Source organism: Trifolium pratense, linkage group LG2 (genome assembly GCF_020283565.1).
Source record: "Trifolium pratense cultivar HEN17-A07 linkage group LG2, ARS_RC_1.1, whole genome shotgun sequence".
NCBI classification, from domain to species: Eukaryota; Viridiplantae; Streptophyta; class Magnoliopsida; order Fabales; family Fabaceae; genus Trifolium; species Trifolium pratense.
In genome coordinates this window covers 22,823,807-22,841,577 of record NC_060060.1, presented here as the reverse complement: position 1 = coordinate 22,841,577, position 17,771 = coordinate 22,823,807, and the positions used below count along the sequence as shown (strand labels likewise).

General features: G+C 31.5%; 3 protein-coding genes and 1 long non-coding RNA gene across 4 annotated transcripts; 2 read left to right on the top strand and 2 right to left on the bottom strand.

Moving 5' to 3' along the window:
- The first annotated feature begins 894 nt into the window (after positions 1 to 894).
- LOC123905960 (preprotein translocase subunit SECE1) lies at positions 895 to 1,551 on the top strand. Its single transcript, XM_045955765.1, has one exon. The coding sequence runs from the start codon at positions 969 to 971 to the stop codon at positions 1,461 to 1,463; it is 495 nt and encodes a 164-aa protein (XP_045811721.1). The 5' UTR covers positions 895 to 968; the 3' UTR covers positions 1,464 to 1,551.
- A 279-nt stretch (positions 1,552 to 1,830) lies between these two features.
- Positions 1,831 to 4,727, bottom strand: LOC123905959 (pectate lyase-like). Its single transcript, XM_045955764.1, has 4 exons — positions 4,337 to 4,727; positions 3,357 to 4,011; positions 2,985 to 3,227; positions 1,831 to 2,690 (listed from the first exon to the last, which is right to left on the bottom strand). The coding sequence occupies exons 1-4, from the start codon at positions 4,564 to 4,566 to the stop codon at positions 2,466 to 2,468; spliced, it is 1,353 nt and encodes a 450-aa protein (XP_045811720.1). The 5' UTR covers positions 4,567 to 4,727; the 3' UTR covers positions 1,831 to 2,465.
- A 2,929-nt stretch (positions 4,728 to 7,656) lies between these two features.
- Positions 7,657 to 12,741, bottom strand: LOC123908699 (probable ubiquitin-like-specific protease 2B). Its single transcript, XM_045959413.1, has 12 exons — positions 12,485 to 12,741; positions 12,076 to 12,197; positions 11,827 to 11,959; positions 11,324 to 11,475; positions 11,083 to 11,207; positions 10,141 to 10,272; positions 9,608 to 9,790; positions 9,456 to 9,511; positions 9,271 to 9,364; positions 9,066 to 9,159; positions 8,796 to 8,915; positions 7,657 to 8,570 (listed from the first exon to the last, which is right to left on the bottom strand). The coding sequence occupies exons 1-12, from the start codon at positions 12,597 to 12,599 to the stop codon at positions 8,103 to 8,105; spliced, it is 1,794 nt and encodes a 597-aa protein (XP_045815369.1). The 5' UTR covers positions 12,600 to 12,741; the 3' UTR covers positions 7,657 to 8,102.
- Positions 12,742 to 16,020: 3,279 nt separating this feature from the next.
- LOC123903725 lies at positions 16,021 to 16,943 on the top strand. The gene is made up of 3 exons (XR_006808169.1): positions 16,021 to 16,048; positions 16,138 to 16,210; positions 16,905 to 16,943. It is a non-coding gene; the product is annotated as an uncharacterized LOC123903725 (long non-coding RNA).
- Positions 16,944 to 17,771: the final 828 nt, after the last annotated feature.

Here is a 17,771-nt window from a genome sequence, read left to right as displayed (position 1 = left end):
TCCTAATTAAACCGACAAAATTGCTGAAATTGTTAGTATCGGACGTCATAATCGGGATTCGAACCCCGATCACTCCACTTTTGTATGTGTGAGTTTTCAATGGCTTTGCCATTTCGTTTATTAACAAAAAAAAAAATCTCTAACAAAATCGATAAATTTAGTGGGGTTTGATTATCCGGAAAGCTAACTCAATTACGGTAATTTCGGTGGTGAATTATTGATCCAAATCGAATTCTGTGCGAAACTTTAAATTTTAGCAGATTTTGTGCAAAATTTAGAGGGGGCAAAATCCAAAAAATTATAAAATAGACGGGATAAAATTCCAGATTTTAAAATAGAGGGTAAATTTCCGATTTATTAATAGGGCTAAAACTGCATTTAAGCCCAATAAAAAATTGTACGACTAAGACGACAGTATAAAAAGCGATATCATTGTGGTATGCATGCTTTCTTCCTTCCGTCAGCAAACGCCGCTCAAATCATTATTCTCTCTACGCAACAATAATCTTTATATTGTGTTGAACATGCTATTTATTCTTATTTTCAAGTCAACTTTATTTCATTTAAGAAAATAAAGTTATATTAAATTAATTAAAAATAATAATTATACATATTTAATTTTAAATTCAACTCGTTTATTTAATGAACTCAATTTCAACAAATAAATTATCAATACTACTCAAATTATTTTCATATTAATTCAATTCATAATGAACTCGTTTAAGAAATGTCTTGTAAAACAATAAAAGTTATCACATCCCAATAATAAAAATCATCCAAAACAATTAATTTTTTAGATTTATTATATAATTAATAAATTTAATCGATATTATAGACTAAATACATCGATTATTTTGTTCTTCGATTATTTTGTTCTAAAAAGGAGTGGAGGGAGAATATTGGAAGTGAATAAAAGAAGCGCGAGTGTGTTATATGTTACGTTATCCAAACACCATTGATGATTGAAGATGGTGCTTCTACAACCGAACACGAACACTACTTTCAAACTCACATTCTCACCACATATTCCATCATCTAATTCTCTTCCTCAATTCTTCAACTTCAAACTCAAACCCTCACCACTCTCTCTAACTCTCACGCGCCGCCACCGCCAAATACTTCCCTTCGCCGTCGAGGAAAAAAATCAACCTAGCTCTATACCCGAACCTGAATCCGAACCCGAACAACCGGAACCGGAACCGGTTGAGTCCGATTTAGCATCGGAATTGAAGAAAGCGATGCAAGAGAGGAAGGAGAAAGAAGGTGATAGTTTCTGGAACGGAGTTGTTAAAGAGATCGGTGAAATTGAATGGCCTGAGTTTGGGAAAGTTTTGGGTACTACTGGTGTTGTTCTTAGTGTTATCTTTGGTTCTAGTATTGTTTTGCTTACTGTTAATGCTATTTTAGCTGAAGTTTCTGATAAGGTTTTTGTAGGGAAAGGGGTTCAAGATTTCTTCTCATGAATTCATTGAATTCATAATTGTTCATCACATTTTGACTGTAAATTTTTAATATATTTTATCAAGAATTTATATATTTGTTTTTATTATAGTATGTTCAACAATTTATTTCTTGTCTTTTATATAAATTATTATTGATTTTTTGTTCTAAATTTCGTTTGCAATTATGATGTGAACCTATGAAGCACGAACACTCCTGGAATAGCGTCGGTGTCTGACACCGACATGATACTAACACGACACTGACACATATGATTACATTGAATTACGTCATTTTCTCAAATGATTACCAGTATCCACGTGTCAGTGACTGTGTCAGTGTTTCATAGGTGTGAACCTTTATATAACGGAAAATTGTGGCGGTCATTGTGGTTGTGAAGTCACTGTGGAGACTTCTAAAACTTTTATATTGCGGTCGCATATGTGGTTGTAGACTGCAATATAAAACTATGATTACCTCCGTTGTTCCATTTGAATAAAATTTTCCGAGAAAGTATAGTATTGATATGTAGAAAGGATAAAACTAGGTAAATAAATTTTTCGAGTTTACTGCATGTTTGAGTCATCCATCGGCTGAAATCAGATGAATTCATGGAAATCAGGTTCATTTCCTGACGCCAGAGAATCTGATCCTATGGATGCCTAGGTCAATATGATATACCTACATATTAACTTTGGGAAATGTCTTGTATGCTTAATTATTTTTCATTTAATTCCATTTAAAATCTTTCGTTTGGCTTACTGGAGAATATGTAGATTGTGGAGGAAAAAAATTTGTAATGATCTTTACATAGTTTCAATTATGTGTGGATTGTAGAATGAAACAATTATGTAATGAACTTTACATATATTCCAATATTTTTTTCTTTCATGTATAACTGAGGAAAAGCAGACAAGAAAAAACTATTGCTTGTTTCAAATGCTAGATCTTTCTCGCTCTCCTTTTCCAAAGTCATTTGGTGCATGCATGAATGATGATTCATTTCAGGAAGGGAATTTTGAAGCTTAACAAGGCCTTCCCACTATGCATCTAAGGCTTCCAGAATAACGAGTAAGCCTTCCCACATAAGTTCCAGGTTTAGCTGTGATCATGTCCTTCCGGGAGAATGGTCTGTTAGCCAGAACAGATCCACCTTGTCTGAAAAATGCTCCGTTCAGGTACACGTCGTTGATTGATCTCCATGTCCAGCTTTTCCACTCTGACTCTGGTGTGTACTCCCTCTTTGTTATCTTCAACACCAAAATAGAAATTAATATGAGACTTAGTTTTCGTTCTAGTATCATGAATTTCATTTTAATCCTTTGTTTTGTTCATATGAAACTACAATGAAAGAGAAAAGTAGTATTTTATAGGGAATTGTTTCAGATTTCTATGTGAAGTAAGGATGCAATTAATTGTTGCTATGACATGAGAATATGTTAATATTAAGAGCTTAACAAATTAACATGTTTTGTCAAGGCACATCTTGAATTTGTAAAGGATATATTTGTATGGATATGCATGACTCGTGAGTAGATGCATACCTCTTTAGCATAGCCATTGTTAGGGGCAATGAATCGGTTACCCTCGCTTATAATGGTAGGGTGTTTGCTACCTCCAATGGCATACATTTCCCAGTGAGTGTAGTCATTGTTAAGTACATGGATAAAACCCCATCTGCACCTTGGCATCCTTTGGATTAATCTCTTACCAAAGTGGTTGAATGCAAGTGTGATCTGCATTTTCTGATCACCATCATAGCCATCACTTGCACCAAACAGCATCACCTACACCACATACACACAAACAAACAAAAACCCAAAATAAAAACCAGGTAATATTTTTCATTTCAAACCCAGAAATAAAAATTCTTTATAAGCAAAAACATTGAAAGAAAACTACCAATTACTAATTACCTCGTTGTGATCTGTGAAATGGCTATTGGAGATGGTAATAGCAGTGGATCCCATAATGGCATCAATGAGTCCATCTCTGCAGTTTCTCATCGAAACATGGTCAATCCAAACATTGCTGGAGGCATAAATTGAAATTCCATCGCCGTCACTCATAGTCCTTTGACCATAATGGTTCTCTGAATCTCTAATAAGTCCACCAGTGCCAATATTAATGTCAAAAACTTTGATCCCATGGATGATCACATTCCTAATGAACTGGATAGTAAAACCAGCACCATTTGCAATGACAATATCAGCTCCTCGTCCATCAATGGTCTTGTCGCTTGTCATTATGAGTTCCTGGCTGAGCCTAATGTTCATGCTACGAGCGAAGATGATCCACAATGGTCCATTTCTTGTAACTGCGTGCCTAAGGGTACCTGGACGTGGATTCACCATGTCATTATCTAAGGGACTAGTTACCACATAGATAGGACCGGCTTTTCCACCAGTAGTCTTCCTTCCAAAACCTTGCACACAATCTGCAAGCTTCTTGCGGTTGTTTGCCCAGTTAGGGTCACACCTCCAACACCTGTCAATGGGGTTTGTAGCCTTGCATGGACCATGTTTAAGGGTCCCCAGATTCCTTCTTCCTTTATTGCCGCCAATTATCATTCTGTTTATCAAACCAATAAATATGAAAATCACACTTATAATAAATTCTATGAGAGAAAGAAACAAAGAAACTGTAATATATAATAACCATTGAACCATAATGTAAGTGTCTGATTGGTTTGAGAAAATGTTTCCTGTTTTCATTTTCTGTTTTTCATTAGAAATTGCAAAATTGTCTCTTTTGTTTTCACCATGCATCATGTTTTCAAAGTTTTATGCAGGAAATATATAGTAAAAATAAGGCAGTTTTGCAATTAAACAGGGTTTGAAATCCCTCCCATGAAATTGAACATATTGGTTAATATGTTAATTGGCACAACACTCACTCGCTAACAGCATAACTCATGTTTCCGGTGACTGCATATGGGTCGGGAGTATAAGCTTCATCGTTTGCCTTTGCAGCAATTGCTGCTTTTTCCTGCCAATATGAATTATTAAGTGATGGAAGCACCTTATTCCAGTAGGAGTTATATTCTTTTACATTAGCCTGCACTAATGTTGTATGTATGATTACTACCAAACAGGTCAAAAGGAAGAAATGGTATAATTTTGACATGATGGTTCTTATTCAAATGAAAAGAACCCTCTTCCCTCTGGAAATGAGAGGGGTAGTAATCAAAGAAACTCAATTGTACAATTGACATAATTGTATTATTTATACATGGATCATGAGAGAAACAAACACAATGAGAAGCTAAATTAGGGTGAATTTTGTTTGTTTGTTATTTTCAAAAAGAGAGGCTGAAATAACGATTAATTTCCATCCATGAATATATTTAGGGTGAAAACTTGTTATATTATCAGTTTACTAGGTTTCTATTAATAGATAACAATACTGATTTCCTTATCATAGCCATCAAGGAAAAAAAGGTGTTATTGGTAACTTTGACCCCACCAAAATAGTAGCGAATATATATATATATATATTGCTTGATCCTCCTTGACAAGTGGAAGGCTAATCTCATATACATCATTCAATTGATTTATCCCATGAAAAGTAGAGGCATAATGGATCTAGCAATCTAATTAGAGCCAATATTTTGGAATAGTTTTGCAATGATATATTTTATGGGTTTTGCTTATGAGTGCACTCTTTAAGTGTCTTAAATAGTAAGTTTTTATGAATTTTTTTATAAAAATGCGTGAAGTCTTTAAATAGAATGTTTAAAGAGTGTCCCGGAGACACTTGTTAGCATTTTACATATTTTATTGCATATGAACTTGAATCAGTTATTGTTTTGCCTTTTTTTGGCTTTAATGCACTTTTGATCCCCCAATTTTGAAAACTTTTGATCCCCTATTTTAAAAGCCAACTTTTTGATCCCCTATTTTGAAAAATCTGAACTTTTGATTACCCTATTTTAAAAGCAAATTTTTTGATCCCCTATTTTGAAAAACCTGAAGTTTTGATCCCCTATTTTAGATTTTTTTGAATTTTTGTCCCCAACTCAATTTGGTCAAATTTTTAGTGATGTGTTAAACTTATTATTGACGTGGCAGTGTCCATGATGACAAAACATTCCCATATCTTTATCTTTAATTTTTTTAAATCAAATATTTTAAAAGTATTAAACAATAAAATAATTAATTAATAATAATTTTTTTAAAAAAAAGTAAAATCAACCTCTATACATATATAAAATAAAAAAATCAGTAAATTATCCAAAAAAAAATTAACGATTGAGAACAAAGTCAATGAAAGATGAAGGATGTTAACATGATCATGATTAATTGTGTTTCTGATTTCTTAGGGTGTCATGATTTGGGAACTAACGTTTGCCTTTTTGATTTCTTTGAGTAATTTACTGATTTTTAGTTATAAATTAATGTAAAGAGCTTTATTTTAGTTATTATTATATAGGTAAAGATGTTTATTTTATTGTTTTTAAATTATCATTAATTATTTTAATGTTTTTAAAATATTTGATTTTAAAAAAATTAATGACATGGAAATGTTTTGTCAACATGAAAACCGTCACGTCATTAATGAGTTTGACACATTAGCAAAAATCTTAACAAATTGAGTTGGGGGACTAAAATTTAGAAAAATTTAAAATAGGGGATTAAAATTTCAGGTTTTTCAAAATGGAGGGATCAAAAAGTTGACTTTTAAAATAGGGGATCAAAAGTTCAGATTTTTCAAAATAGGAGGATCAAATAGTTGGCTTTTAAAATAGGGGATCAAAAGATTTTTCAAAATAAAGAGATAAAAAAAGTACATTAAATTTGGGAACATCGTAGATTAGAAACAGTTTTGCAACATTTTTGTCTTGTTTTTAAATTTGGGAAGGAAAGTTATCATTAATATTGTTGGTAATAATTTTATATGAGATTTGAACTCCGTCGCTCTTACAATCAAGCTGACATCTCATAGACAATTTTGCAAACTTCTATTATATATTTTTTTTGCAGATTATTTAGATAATGGTACCCTGAATATGTATTTTTTCGAACACCCTTGAATATTTTTTTAATAATGTTTTTGAAATTATGAAACTATTATTATTATTATTATTACTGTTTTTTGTTAAGATTATTATTATTATTTTAATAAAAGTAAAAATAACAACTACCGGTGGTACGATGGGTTGACCTCAAAGCAATATGTGCATATTTGTTTCACACCAAAAATATCTGATCACAATAATATTTAATAATTGGTGGATAGTGTGTATAAATTTTGGTTCCATAACTAAAAAAAGTCATACTCATCCTTTAAATCTAAAATAATATCACCGAAAGCTAAAACTTTTGTTCGATTGTTATTCGATTGCTATAAATACTATCTAATATCAACCACACGCTTGGAATCTAGCTCAAAATCCACTTTATCAAGTTGTAAATCATGAATCCAATCTAGAGCAGTTAAAAATCCTAAGGCTTCACCGATATCCACTACAAGTATGGGCGAAAACCATTCCGTTTTAGCGAGAATATGAAGCCACTGTAACCCTACCTAATACAAACACCAATACCCACCTTATTATGTAAACTTGAAAATGTGGGCATCAACATTACATTTGTATCGACACAGTCAGTTTAGACCATCTAGTTGTGCGTTCCTCTAGCTTGTTAACAAATTGCAGTCTCATTCACAAATCAAAGAAATTGGTTCCACACTGTTGTTTCAAATTTTATTACAAAGAAATAGCATGTGAAAATGATCTTCAGCATCAACATCACACATTGCACAATTTGTTGGACAATTAACTCCTTTGTCTCTAAGTCGAACACATGTAGGCAACACATTTCGGTGAAATAAGCACGCCAATTCACCAAACTAAACTCTCCACTTTCGGAGAAATTTTAGTATGCCAAATAACTTGCCATTGACACGAAGGTGCTCCGTGTCAATAGACTCGACACAGAAATGGTAAGCACTTCTAACAGAATACCTACCATCCTTCTCAAACCTCCAAATAATTATATCTTCTTGAACCGAGTCAACGAGGGGAGTTTGCAGAATTTTTTAAGCTTCATTCTTTCGAACAAGAGCTTGCAATAAATCTAACTTCCGAGCCTTTCTATCATTCCTTAACAGACTTGTCACTTTCAAATCTTTTACCAACAAATTCAAATTCCATAGTTTAAACATGAATAAAAGAAGAATCGCAATGAACAATTGTTACTACTAACTTTGGAGGATCATAACAAACTCTCCAGGTGAGAAACTGATACAAATTATGACTTGGACAATTGAATTAAAGTGATTAACTTCATTATGTACATTGATTGTAATATTTACATTTATAGTAGAAAGGAGATCACACACTAGCTTATGGTGTGTTATGGTGTAGATATTCACATGCTATAACCTAACTAACTACTATGTAACTAACTGGTTAACTTACAACACAAGTAACTAGTAAGTTTAACCAATACAACCAAGTTAACTAAGTCTAACTATGAGGATATGGTTCAGTGTCATCATGGTGTAATAATGATTACCACCAATCAGGTCAAAATAATAAATGATTTTAGGATTAAGGGAATTTTGAAGACTAACAAGGCTTCCCTACTATGCATCTAAGGCATCCAGAATGACGAGTAAGCCTTCCGACACAAGCTCCAGGTTTAGCTGTGATCATGTCCTTACTTGAGAATGGTAAAAGAAGCCGGGATTCCATCACTTCCACCCGGAAAATGCATAAGCCGCCTCTTCTTTGCAGGTTGCTCCTCCCAAAACTCCAGTATCATGTTATCAACTTGATGCAATTGTAGAGTTGGTGACCAATTCCTGTTGCCAGCACACATCGTATTCGAATGTTGAGAAAAATAAATGAGGGGATCATCCAAACGCTGCCGAATGTTTTCTATAGACATCGGAAATGGTCTTGAATTGTTTTTGGGATCATCCTTTTGCAAACGCTGCTGAATGTTTTCTATACACATCGGATATGGTCTTGAATGTTTTCTATAGACATCCGTTGCTTCAGCCTCACCATTGTTCTGGGAAAAGCCTTCATGTGAACCATGGTTTTCCATAAGTTCAAATATTAACCTACGTATAAATGTTCGCTTGAGAGAAGCCTCCGCAGGTGGAAACCAGTCTGAATTGAGCTACAAAAATTCAAAATATCTTAGGTTAGATCCATATATGCAACCATATGAATCACTAGGGATTTACTACAAATTGAAATGTTATAAGGTGTAAAATAGACTAGGTGAGGAAGAAAATAATTGGGATAGTTGGATTGATGCTATACATAAATTGGGGGCAATATGAAAATGATTCAGATGAAGTTTAAATTTTTTTGTAAAAAGTCAACCGTGAAAACCACTTACAAAGTTGGAGAACTTGGTTATTCTCAACGGATTGAAATTAAATTGAGCTTCATCCAGGAAGAGCTCTAGATAATGAAGTAAAAAGAGGCCACAATCATATGAGTTTTCCTGCTGTGGTACCTGTCAGGAACATTCAGTCACAAAATATTAGTAAAAACACCATCAAATGGAGAAAATAGAAAGGTTTTCCTTGATAACTCAACTAACAATAAGCCAGAGACAAAGTGAGAAATAAATTCAGCATTCTGTGAAAATGTAAGCAAGTAATACCTCAACTGGGAGAAAACGCATATTCAAGAATCTTGATGAGAGGTCTTCTCCACATGTATCCTTTTTCCTCTCTTTCCATTCTTCGCACAAATAGCTGTCAATTTCAGATGATGGGTCAAATTTAAGGAGTAGTAAAGAAATAGTTGACAATAATGAAACTGATCAGAGAAAGAAGAGAAGCAAATTTTGAAATTATAAAAAATACCTTTGCACAAGGTCTTTCAGACCACTATGATATCCGTTGAAAGAATCCATATGCAATATACAGGGTAGCTTAAGTGACATTTCCGGCTCTGTGTCTGAAATATGCATACAATCTCAGAATATGTATAAAAGAAAGAATTTGTCGTATATAGCCAAAATATGTATCGAACAAGCCAGAAAACTCACCGTTAATATTAACAACTTCCCCAGGATAACAAATTACTATTAAGCTCCAGTGACATCTGCCAACATAGCCAAAATTTAATTCCAATCAGAACATCAATACAAATACAAAGTTACAAACAATACAGAGAAGTAAAAGTTTGATAGTTACATACTTGAAGTTCACAGGTATGAAAATATAATCTTTTTCAAATAAATTTATTTTTCTTGTCCATTTACGAGCACTTTGAAACGCTGAGGGTGAATTCTTGTCCATACAAGCCAATTTTGGAAAGAAAAAACTGTTGAAAAAGTGGAAGGTAGGCTTTTCCTGCTTTTTCATCTTATTCTTTAGATATCTGCCAAAATTGAGATTTTTGAAACAGTTAGACCCATTTTTCACATCGTATGTCATAATCAAGATTGATGTCTTGCTTATATTTGCAACATGTTTAACATTATCCTGATATTGAAAGTCCTTTTTATCATTTTCTTTATTATAAGTGAACTGCATATGGTTATGAATGCAAAATATGAATGTTCCGAGGTTCAACATAACAATATAAGAACTGAATGCAAAGAAAGAAGACAGAACAAAAGTGAAAATGTTATTAAAAAGACATTCTTAACAAAGTGATAAACAAAATTGAGCAAAAATACAGGTCAAAAATGTAACTTCCAAAAGGAAAACATGTATATACAAACTTACAGAATGTAAAAATCAATAATAGTGTCATTGATGTAGGTATCTGGTTTTAATTGATCAACATCGCTCCTAGTTATGCAAACGGAATCTGGGTCCCCTTTTGGATAGACGAATTCGTCAAAATGCTCCTGAAAACTGTTTCAGATATGAAATGTAAAAATTAGCCACCATACAGCGTTAGTATTATGGAACACATTTGTCTTGAAAAAATTGTAGAACAACAAAAATTTTAAAAGACCAAAAGTATTAGGGATTTATGCATAAAAATAAAATTGTACACAGAATGATAAAATAGTCACTGCATTTTACTACTGTAATGTATGCTGGAAATGTGATATAATATCAAAAGGAACTGACGGACTCAAACACACATTTCCAACAATTAGCCGACAAAATATGTGTTAAAATCTGAAGCCAAACATCTCAGAATGAACTATAGACGGCATATGCCATGCAATGGCAAACAAAATCAGAAAGTACAAAGCAGAGAATAATATCAAAGCCAATGCTTTTGCACCAAAAAATAATATTTTGTACTTACTCAGGGAAGTAGGGTGTCGGTCTATGTAAAAAAGACAGCGTTAGTATTTTGGAACACATTTGTCTTGAAAAAATTGTAGAACAACAGAAATTTTAAAAGACCAAAAGTATTAGGGTTTATGCATAAAAATAAAATTGTACACGGAATGATAAAATAGTCACTGCATTTTACTACTGTAATGTATGTTGGAAATGTGAAATAATATCAAAAGGGACTGACGGACTCAAACACACATTTCCAACAATTAGCCGATGAAATATGTGTTAAAATCTGAAGCCAAACATCTCAGAATGAACTATAGACAGCATATGCCATGCAATGGCAAACAAAATCAGAAAGTACAACGCAGAGAATAATATCAAAGCCAATTGCTTTTGCATCAAAAAAAAATATTTTGTACTTACTCGGGGAAGTAGGGTGTCGGTCTATGTGAAAAAGTTGCATCTGCAGCGATATCAGACACATAACTTGGCGGAGTACTGTAATTGACACATTCATCAGCCTCTAAATTAATGTAAACTGGTTCAGTCTACAAAAAGAATTGAACATAGATTAGTCCTGCAAGTAAATCCCTTCCTTAGAATGTAAACTCACAAATAGAGGTTACAGTACACTGGATTAAAACCCTAAAGGAACATAATCTACCTGATGTTGCCGATTTTCCAAAGTGGTGCTATTTGATAGTTTCACAGCTTCAAACTCAGAATTTGTGTGATCATCAAGTATGTTTTGCAATAATGTTTCCACATCGGTCTCCAAATTAACAGCTCCATGAAGATCATTTACGTCCAACTTGTCTACATATAAAGTTAAAGTGAGTTAGTTTAAAAAATATGATTTTTTTTTAATGGAAACCATAAGAGAATTGAAATTTATTTTAACAACTAGTCACTAGGGTTTTTGGTTTAACATTCAGAATATATTTTCTTTCAAAATGAAAATTTTCATTTGCAAAGTTTAAAATAACGAATTGATTTCACTTTGAAATCCTTATCACCCAAATTGTTCATGAGATTCTTACAGATGCAGGTACTAATCAGAAAAAGCAACAAAATTTATATAAAAGTAAGAGACAAGAGAAAAAAAAACTCAAAAATTAACACGCAATGGAGAAAAAAAACTATTCAAAATTTGAAGCAATGTCTTACTGAGAAACTCGTGCGATTGAAAACTTGCAGAGGAATTATCGAATGCATCCATGGAATCGAGAGATTCCAAAACCCCAGGAGGACTGTAATTGACACATTCATCAGCCTCTAAATCAATGTAAACTGGTTCATTCTGCAAAAAGAATTGAACATAGATTAGTCCTGCAAGTAAATCCCTTCCTTAGAATGTAAACTCACAAATAGAGATTACAGTACACTGGATTAAAACCCTAAAGGAACATAATCTACCTGATGTTGGCAATTTTCCAAAGTGGTGCTATTTGTGTGATCATCAAGTATGTTTCCGAGCAATGTCTCCACATCGACCTCCAAATTAACAGCACCATCAAAATCATTTACCTCAAAATTGTCTACATATATAAAGTTAAAGTCAGTTAGTTTAAAAAGAATGAATTTTTTTAAGGGAAACCATAACAGAATTGAATTTTATTAACAATAGTCATTAGGGTTTCACTTTGAAAAGTTAAAAATAACAAATTGATTTCACTTTGAAATCGTTACCACAAAAAAATTTCATGAAATTCTAAAATATGCAGGTACTAATAAGAAGAAGCAACAAAACTTATATATAAAATTCACACGCAATGGAGAACACAAAATTCAAAAATTTGAGCGATAGAAAACAAATGATTCTTACCCTCCAGAAGCTCGCGCGATAGGAGATGTAGAGAGGAATTATCAAATGAATCCATGGAATCGAGAGATTCCAAAACCCTAGGAGGAAACGCGTTCATCATCATCATCGTTGTCATCAACGTTGTGAGTGGTGACTCGGAGACTCAGTGAGTGACGCGGGAGCGCGAAAAGGAAGAGTGTTGAATTGAATTGATTGATGATTTAGGGTTAGACAGTGTAGCAGCTTCAACGGCAATGTTTTTTCTTATCTTTTCTTTTCTTTTCTACAGTGTCTTCTATATATAGGGTAGGTAATATAGCGTGAAATATAAGTCGGTAAAAAGATATAGTATTAGATTTTTTTTTATTAATGGGCTTTGCCCTCTTTTTGTAAAAAAAAAAAGATTTTTTTTATTAATCAAATAATTTAGAATTAGATTTTAATTTTTAAACTCTAGTTTTCTAATATGGGTATGATTGTGTGAAAAATGAAGCAGTTAAAAAAAAATATTAATTATTAGATTTGTTTTTAATTAAATAATTTAGAATTACTACTTCCGTATTTAATTATTTATTCCCTCCGTTTTTTTTTAATTGTTCAGTTTCGTCAGATTTAGTGTTTCTAATTAACTGTTTATTAGGTATTTTAAGGATATGATTTGTCAATTGTATCATTTGTCAATTACGCTTATCTTTTTCAATAAAACTAATTAATGCTATATATTTGGCAAACTATTATTAAATTTTGTTTTTTTTACATGATATATTAAATTTATTTGATAGAGAAAAATGTGTGCAAAAAAAATAAGAATTTATTGATGGATTAAAATTAAGGTATAATAGGAAGATAAAATGTAAAAATATATTTTATCTTTTTTTTTGGTAAACCAAAGGTATCCTCCGTGCGCAACTACAGAGACTAATCCCCTCGAGGTAACTGAGATTCATTTAAGGAGTTGACCTCTCCCAACAAATGTTTCTCCATACCCACAAGAAAGAGAATGAGTTATTGTTTTTCTAAAGTATTTATTATAAAGGAGAATGTTAACTTGTGCCCTTAAGGCACATGTTAAGGAAGCAAAAATAGAAATTATTAAATCCTAATTTGTGCATTTTAATTTTTGAAGCATTAAATTTCTTGTATCATTAAATGTTGAATTTCTATTTTGGTATATCTTAACATGTGCCCTTAGGGCACATGTTAACAAGACCCTATTATAAATTGTAGAAAAATATGCACTTTAATTTGGGGTATGTTGGTAAATAAATAACTAATTCCCTTGAAAATATGAAATGAATCTTATTAAAAGGACAAAGAAAAATGTAAAGAGAGTCTTATATTTTAATTTTAAACTCTATTATATTTTTATTTTCATTTTCATTTTCATTTTCTTATATTTTAATTTTTAAACTCTATTATCATGTTTAAATATTTTTCAAATAATTTAGAGTGTAATTTAGTATCCAAAATGTACGGTTGCTCCTATATAAAGGTAAAAGAAGTCGGGATTCCATCACTTTCACCCGGAAAATGCATAAGCCGCCTCTTCTTTTCAGGTTGCTCTTCCCGATAATCCAGTATCATGTTATCAACAATCTGAACATCATCATTGAAGACCTCGTAATCTACCGCATTAGAAATTTGAATGTTAGAAATTTGAGAGTTGGCGACCAATTCCTATTGCAAGCACACATCATATTCGAATGTTAAGAAAAATAAATGAGGAGATCATCCTTTTGCAAACGCTGCCGAATGTTTTCTATAGACATCGGATACGGTCTTGAATTTTTTTTTAACTTGAAAATTTCCAATTATTTCTATGTCATCGTATTCATCCGTTGCACAACTTGATCTATACAATTCATTCCCTAGTTCAAGTTCAACACCTGCTTCTTCTAATCAGGTTGGCTCTACATCATTCATTGACCATCCATCGATGAATCAAGTAGATGTCACCAAAGTAAAAATTCGTGTAGTTTAGGAACTTGGATTTTAGATTTTGGTGCAAGTCACCACATATGCAATTCAATTCTAAGGATTCATTCTTACAATGAAATCAATCCTGTTAGTGTTAAATTACCAAATGGTGATAGTGTCAGCTAGATTCTTAGGTATTGTCACATTTTCACCAAATTTCACATGTTTTATGTTTTCTTATTTTTTATATGAATCTCATTTCTTTGTTAAAATTTAGCCCAATGTCACAATAATTGATCACATTCAATGCTTCTTAAATCTTAATACTATATGGGGTCCTATAGCTACTAAATTCATTCATGGTTTATTCATATTTTCTAACCGATGATTACAGTAGATTTAATTACTCTTTTTTTTTGACATAAGTAGATTTAATTACTTAGATAGCTTTAATGAAAAATAAATCTGAAACTAGGCAAAATGTCATCTATACCTATATATAAAAGATGATACAAAATTTCTACCAAAAAAAAAAAAAAGATGATACAAAATTTTCTACCAAAACAAGAAAGATGATACAAAATTGTTCAAAAAAAAAAATACAAAAGTTTTGGTGTCGTTTTTTCATAATACTAACAATACCCTTGATTTTTTTTAATAGCAACAAAAATCTTTTATTAACAAACTCACCATAACATAAAGTACGTCTTTTTTTTTTAATAACAAAAATCTTTTATTAACAAACTCACCATAACACAAAGCATGTCTTTTTTTTTGGAAATAAGTTAGACACAGGCAGGCGCGGAACGCGCCTGTCTGATCCGCTAGTTGATTTCATAAAGTTAATTGAGGGATATTTTCTCTTTAGGTCCCTCATGGTTCTTTTTTCTTCTTTGGATTTTACTTTTTTACCATTCAATAAAAACTTCTTTTCTACAATTGAAAAAAAATCGATTTCTGTTAATCGAATTTTTCCTGAATTTGAACTAGAAAAAATTTCGATTTCTGCCAACCGAAATTTTTATCAAGAACAAAATTAGAATATTTGGAGATATAAAAAATATATGAGGGGCCTAAAGAGAAAACATCATCTAATTGAGGTTGTTAGAGTGAAGATCATAAGATCAGAAAATGATGAATTCATTCACTACAAGAAAACATTATATTACTGACCAAACTTATTGAGGGCTAAAAGCCCTCAGTAATGCATTTGTGCAATATTGAAGGTCCCAGGCCGTCAGTATGTAGTCTTGGAGAACGGAATAAATTTAAAATTGAAATATTAAGAATTACTGACGGTCCTGGGCCGTCAGTAAAGCAATGGGTATTGCAGACGGTCCCAGGCCGTCAGTATGTTGCTAGACGTTGGTGCATTATGACGGTCCTGGGCCGTCAGTAATGCATGTGCTTTATGACGGTCCCAGGCCGTCTGTAAGGAGGTAACCGTTGGTACATTATGACGGCTATTGGCCGTCTGTAACGCATATATTTGAATTTCAAACCCTCAACGGTCCAAAGAACACTCTATATATTACCACTCTTTCATTTCATTTTTTCATTTCCATTCTCTCTCTAAATTTTCTCTAACTTCTCTCTTAAATTTTCTCTAATTTCATACTTTTTCTAACTTCTCTAATTTTCTCTAATTTAATCTTCATACAAAAAGTGGTAAGTGTTTTACTATTACGAATTTAAAATTTTTGTTTTGTTATTTAAATGTATATGTTCTAATATTTGTTGTTTACCATTTTTAATAGCAAGTTTTATTCTCGTGAGGAGCGGAGTTTGTGGGTAAGGAGCGCGCCAAGTAAGAATCTACTCGGCACACAAGTAAGTAACGTAATTTTAATTTATATAGTGATAGTTTTTTTTTACCGTATACTTAGTAATAGTTATTAATTAATACTTTGTAATTTTTTACTAATATTTTCTTATCACTATGTATAAAAGTTATTGTTTTTGTAAAAAAATTAAAAAAATATATTTAATTTTGTTTATTTCGAAAACAGAATTATTATTTTTAAATAAGTATTTTTTTTTTTCAAAAAAACAGTATATTTATATTAATTTTTAAAAAAACGAAATTTTTTTTTAAAAAATTTATAAAAGAAATTTTTTAACAGTTTTTGTATTTTTAAAAAAGTGATGTAATTTTCATATCTCCATCTAAAAAGTGGTAAGTGTTTGTGTTTTACTTTTAAAGTTAAAATTTTTACTTTGTTATTTAAATGTATGTGTTCTAATATTTTTGTTTATTTCGAAAACAGAATTATTTTTTTTAAATAAGTATTTTTTTTTCAAAAAAACAGTATATTTATAATATTTTTATTTAAAAACGAAATTTTTTTAAAAAAAATTTATAAAAGAAATTTTTTAACAGTTTGTGTATTTTTAAAAAAGTGATGTAATTTTCATATCTCCATCTAAAAAGTTGTAAGTGTTTGTGTTTTACTTTTAAAGTTAAAATTTTTACTTTGTTATTTAAATGTATATGTTCTAATAATTTATTTACAATTTTTATTAGCAAATTCTCGTGGTCATCGGAGGTCGTGGGTTAGGAGCGGAGTTTGTGGTTAGGAGCGCGCGCCAAGTAAGACTCTACCCGGCACCCAAGTAAGTAATATATGTAATTTTAATTTATAATATTTAGTGATAGTTTTATTTTTACCGTACACTTAGAAATAGTTACTAGCATTTTATTATTACTATGTATTTAAAAAAAGAAAAACAATTATATTTTAAAAAATTATAATATATATGTTAAAAAGTCGGTAGTTTTGTCAACTAGAAAACTTAGTATTTTTTAGATTTAATAAACCATAAACTTTAAAAATAAAATGTTAAAAGTTTATATGTTATTGTTGAGTAGACATATATATATATATATGTCCAAAATACTTTTGAAAAATAAAGTAATAAATTTAATACATATATCGATCTAATTATATATTAATTAAACTACACAGATATGGATTTTAGCAATCGTAATTGGATGTACGATAGACATAATCCTGGAAAGAGGGGCCGGGTTAAAGAGGAATTTAAAATAGGGGTCGAAATGTTTATCAATACAGTAAAATATAATGACATTGTGATACGTGAAGGGGGAATTAGATGTCCGTGTGTACTTTGTCGATGTACAAGAATACATAGCGAAGATGAAATTAGGTCTCATTTATATAAAAAGGGATTCCAACCTAATTATTGGGTTTGGTCAAGTCATGGCGAAGGATGTTCCACGACTGTTCCCGTGAATCAAAATCGTGCTTCAAGCAGTGTTTTTCAGCCCGTTGTTGTTCCCCAATATTATCATCAGCATTATGATCCGTTTAATGAGATGGACAATATGATAACTAATGCCCTTGGGTTTAATACGCCGATTTATGTGCCA